The 5,428-nt window shown below is 35.1% G+C and overlaps 1 protein-coding gene across 1 annotated transcript; it reads right to left on the bottom strand.

Moving 5' to 3' along the window:
- Nucleotides 1-280: 280 nt before the first annotated feature.
- Nucleotides 281-3,277, bottom strand: LOC132182126 (uncharacterized). The gene is made up of 5 exons (XM_059595327.1): nucleotides 3,128-3,277; nucleotides 2,357-2,497; nucleotides 2,165-2,235; nucleotides 758-851; nucleotides 281-328 (listed from the first exon to the last, which is right to left on the bottom strand). The coding sequence occupies exons 1-5, from the start codon at nucleotides 3,215-3,217 to the stop codon at nucleotides 281-283; spliced, it is 444 nt and encodes a 147-aa protein (XP_059451310.1). The 5' UTR covers nucleotides 3,218-3,277.
- Between the last annotated feature and the right edge of the window lie 2,151 nt (nucleotides 3,278-5,428).

Raw genomic sequence — 5,428 nt, 5'->3', positions numbered from 1 at the left:
AACAATTAGTTACAGATGATTTAAGTATTTTTTTTTCATCGTTGTATGGCTGACCAGCAATTCTGGCTTTACGCAGGCAAATTGCAACATACAATCCAAATTGAGGACAGGTTTTTGGGTTAGATCACCGATGCAGGATATCCCATTATTTTGGGATACTAGCAATCTGCCAATAGAAACGCAATAAAGTTCGTAGACCAATTCAATGACGGTACAATCTATTATGATTCCAGTTACTTTTGGCACAAGTTAATATCCAAAGAAGTATCTTAGGTACAAATCATCTATGAATGTCCTCATCATCAAGTTGAAACACTGTGATTATCAACTGTAGTTGTAACAATATCAAAAAGACTTCAGTTTTTATAGGAAACTGGACATGGATGGTGGTTGAGAGGAGATGAGATCATGAGAGGCAAGAGCCCAGTATATATATACACAATACACGTATGTATGTATTTCCACAAGATCCCAGGATGGTGGTTAATGTAGTAATTGAGCACCAATGGAGAAATAAATGCAGGGATCCTAAGAAAAAGAGTACAGAAGAAAAAGGACTCAAGCTCCTCTAACGTTCTCTTGCGGTCCTCAAAGTTTCTATCATTCATTTCCCTAATGTCAGTAATATAATATCTAAACTGAGCAAAATTGATGAAAATAACCACAAAAAAAAGGTGGTGCACAAACAAGTATGATATAATACTAAGACTAAAATCATGTCAGGATTACTTAGATTGACATTACTTTTTTAACCAACCTTAACTGCTACTTCTTGGTGATCTTTCAATATCCCACGGTGCACTTGAGCAATAGATGCAGCAGCTATCGGTTGTTCATCAAATGACAAAAATCTGAAGTGTATTCCAAAGTCAAGAAACAATTCCAGCGTTTCGAGTAAAAGAATCTACTTTTCTCTTGGGGGAGCGAAGTAAGTTGATGAGTAGATTTAAGGAGTATGCTACCGATTTGGAAAGTGAAAAGTGCAATGGCATGCCACTAAAAATAAGAAAGATATCAAAATGTCTAGGAAAGGAAAGTTAGTGCTGTGAAGGAGATAGAAGAGTTAAAAAGAGAGTTCAAGAAGTAGATGAAGAAGTCATAAGGAGTTAGAACAAGAAGAATTAACGAAGTAAATGAGGACCTTATTAAATTCATTCATTAAGAAAGAAGAAGAACAAGAAACTAAGCAACCATGCCTTCAATAAAAGTCTCTAAATCCCAAATCGGTATGGTGAACCAAATTTATACTCCAGAGAACTCCAATGGCAAGTAAAAACTACCAAAGTATGCCTACATAGCATCTACTAATATAAAGTATGTCCCAAATAAACTCAAAACTTTTCCATTTCTTGTTCACATGGTCTGAATTGCACATGAAGATCAATTAAGGCCCATCTAAAATGAATAAGCGAGGATGCACCTCAATGACCTCATAGTATATACATCCATATTGCACAAAGTGCATCTTGAGGGAAAAAATACGCACCATAACATGAATTGAAAAATTAGGGTCATGCTATTGACGTATATCAACCACATCTTTAGCCAAGCTATGTCGAAGTACCAATAACACACAATGTTGTGTAAACAAGCATTTGCTTGTGGAAAATTGTATTGATAGATAAGACGATCCATTCAGGAAGAGAACCAGCACAGGCAAAGCTGACAATTTTGACAGACAATGTATTCATGTCATTTCATTGAATTTATTCTATGAAAAGTAAGTAGTAAGGGACTGAAGGTACATAGTATGTCACATATAGTTAATAATGAACAGTGCGTTAAAAATGCAAACCACTAAGCACGCTAGATTTCCAAAAATCAATGAACACTTTCCCTGAGGGAGCCCAAAAAGAAAAGAAAAGTAATTATCTAAACATAATGTTCCTTGATACTGAAGGAAATTACATGTTCCATTCATAAGAAGTTTTAACAGATAAACAATAAATTCTTGACAAGAGAGTTTTCTAGGACGTAAATCTCAACCCTCTGCATGAAGTGAATGGATTACTCTACCTGGAGTGCAGGACAGCGAAGAAATTGGTAATACTCAAAAACATAAAAAGGTTACAACATAAATATAATAACATGAATGTGGAAAGAGATACCAAACAGATAAATTGATTTAGAAAACAAAGATTTTAATTAATGAAGAACGACTTACATCTCAGACAAATCATGTCCCAGATTGCTGATTAGTACTTGCTTTATAGCTTTGAAATGACAAGGAACTGCCTAAGGCATTCGTAACCACAAAATTAGCATAAGAACCAGTCAGATGTGCCCCTTCCTACATAAATGTAGACAGATTTTTTTTTTAAAAGGACTATTACTAAACAAATGTATTAATTCATACCTGATCCTGCAATGAAGAAAGAGTTGATGAGTATTCTTTTGGGACCTGCCGCATGGCAGCAACAAACTGGCCAGCTTTGACATAAAAACCTTTATTTGCTTCACATAATTTCAGCATTCTCTTGGCCGAGCGTAAATGGACCTAAATTCCATTGTAAGATCAAAATTCTCACTAGAACACTCCAACTATATTCATGGTTTACTTTTTTCTATTGAGGATCCTTTTCCTCTTAGGGCTATTGTAATTTCTAGAGAATACACTTAATATGAGTTGGCGGCTGTGGACTTCTTGAGAATGACGTTATTTGAAAGAATAATCAAATGCCTTTGATCAATTCTGTAAAACCTAGCGACACATTTGAAAACTAAAGTTATAGAATCAGATCTGAAACCAAAGAAGCCCTGTTGCATATACTGCAAAATATGTTGTTATCAGGAAGCTATACCCATAAATGCATCTGCCATTACAATTATGAGGTGAAACATCGTGTAGCATTAATTCACCCTATATGGTTCAGCTTCGAGAGAGTCTAAAATAGCAAAAAGGCAAAATGTTAAGGCCAAGAGTAATCTATTGTTGACAGAGCAATTTCAAGCATATGAAATCTCTCATTGCATACTCGCATGCATGTGCTCCAGCAGTAACAAACTCTCATTTTGCAATTGCAATTAATCTGTAATCAATCCCTACCATTTCTCAATAACAAACATAAATTAAACAGAAGCACAGAGCTATTGAGCGAACCAGAGAGAGAGAGAGAGAGAGGAAAACCTCATTCAATTTGCGAAGGTACTCGTCAGAGTCCACCGGAAGCCCATGTAAAGAATACTTGTAGTCGACAACAGTGCAAGCAATCTGCATCACAGCTTCCCAATAGAAAGAAAAGAACAATAACAATAACTACATAGCCAATTGTGTGGAGCAAAAACAAATGTATTGAAGTATAAAAGCGAGAGAAAAAGAATGGGGACGGACGGTGGAGATTGCACGAGACGAGCGGAGGACGCCATGGAAGACAGTCCGAATTTTCTCAGGTAAATTGGAGGAACCGAAGAAAGAATCGTGTGAAAGTGAGAGGGAATTAGGGTTAGAGACATTGAAGGCAAGGCCTGTGGCTGTGCCCGTGCCTGTTATGAGATACAGAGCGGTCTTTGCCTTCGCGGGAAACTTGAAAGTTCTACTACTCATTTTCGGGTCTCTAGAATTGTCTGTCTTTTCCAGTGCAGAGTAGGAGGCGGACCTCAGTAACTCAAAACCCAAAGAGCAACTTACAAAACTTTTACAAAATTTAATAGGGGAAACTACCTTGAAGTACAAAGCATTTTTATTTTGACCCATTAACTATCAATAGTGACATTCGACCTTATGAATTATCATTTTGTATTTAAAATCTCAATTTTATCAGTTAAAGGCTCATTATGTCAGTCAAAGGCATTAACTCAAACAGTCAAAGTGACAATACGTTGTAGTTCATGGGACAAAGTGACGATACATTGGCGTTGTAGTTCATGGTGACAAAGTGACAATGAATTGTAGTTCATGGGGGCAAAGTGACGAGTAGACCGTCTGGGCTAACGACTTTAACTGACGAAATGGGCCTTTGATTGACAAAATGAGAGTTTTGAGCACAAAATGGTAGTTCATGAGGGTTGAGTGTCACAGTTGGTAGTTCATGGAAAAAAAAAAAAAAAAAGTGTCAAAACGCTGTAGTTCATGAAAAAAAAATAGTTTCCTCAATTTAATAATAATAATAACAATAACAAAAAAAAAAAAAAAAAAAAAAAAAAAAACCAAAGTGTAATGCTATATACCACCGACTCTTTTATCTCACATTTTTTTTTTCTACAATGCCGACAGTTTTAATCAATTTTTATTTTTTATTTTTAATAATGATTTAGATAAAACAAATAGAACACATGTGAATTGCTCAATGAGCTGGCTCAGGTGAATTTTTTTTAATTTAGTTGTTAATTTGACATGTGTCTAAAATGCATATTAAAATTAAAAATATACATAAAAATTACCTACATTTTGAACATATATCAATTTAAAATAAAATTTTCCAAAACAATTTTGAAAGAAAACCTCGTGCATTCACTTTTGTCTTGGTTTTTCATGCACCTTAAAATGAGTTTAATTTCATGGGCTCTTAGAGTTGGAGGTTTTGCTTTTACCGGAATTTCAAACCAACTGCTTGTATCTTAAAATGAGTCTACATGATTTTTAAAATTATCATTGAATTTATGATAAATAATTCATACATGAACTGGTGAGTTGGTTAACATTTTGTGCATATGGGCGACAACACCTACTCGGGTACTCTTGGAAAGAGGTCTAATTTACGATCCATTCAAACACCGACGATTCCTTCTCTTTCTTTAATGTGTTCTGCCCAAAACGTGCTCAATTACGTAAAATATATATAGAGAGAGAGAAGTTACACAGCCAAAAAATAATCATTCTTAGTTCTTTACTCATTAATATATTTAAACCTTTTTTTTTTTCTAATTAAAAAGGTGGGAATGAGCGACCAGTGTAGTTTTCCCCCTTGGGCGTTACCATCGAGGTTCCCACCCGCTGTGGAATGTCCGGTTTGAGCCATAGCTACTGCCTGGGAAGGCGAGCCCGTCACTACAACCCCACAAAGGTGTGAGCCAGTAGAACCCCTTCAAAGTAGCATCTGGTTTACACATCTACTACCGCAAGCGGATTCGAACACGCGACTACTAGGATGAAAGGAATTCTTCTACCAACTCAACTACCACCCTTTTGATGCACAAAGTACATGCGCACTTTTCCTTTTTAATTAGTTGTCCAAATAAAAGATTAAGTTTAAGGGGAAAATGCATTCTTGAAGTTTAACATCTTTTCATTTTAAACTTCAATATTTAAAAATTTGTAATGTATCATTCTAAAGTTTTAAAAAATTTTAATTCAAACTTTCCGTCACTCATTACTGTCTAAGAAGATGAAAAATCCACACGTGAGACGCACGTGCGTTTTTTTATCTTATTTTTCCCAAATTACTCCTAAATTAAATTTTTTTTTTTTTTTTTTAGAAAAAAAAAAAAA

Source organism: Corylus avellana, chromosome ca5, assembly GCF_901000735.1.
Source record: "Corylus avellana chromosome ca5, CavTom2PMs-1.0".
In the NCBI taxonomy this organism is placed as follows: Eukaryota; Viridiplantae; Streptophyta; class Magnoliopsida; order Fagales; family Betulaceae; genus Corylus; species Corylus avellana.
The sequence above is the reverse complement of the archived record's forward strand: the minus strand, read 5'-3'. Positions and strand labels throughout refer to the sequence as shown.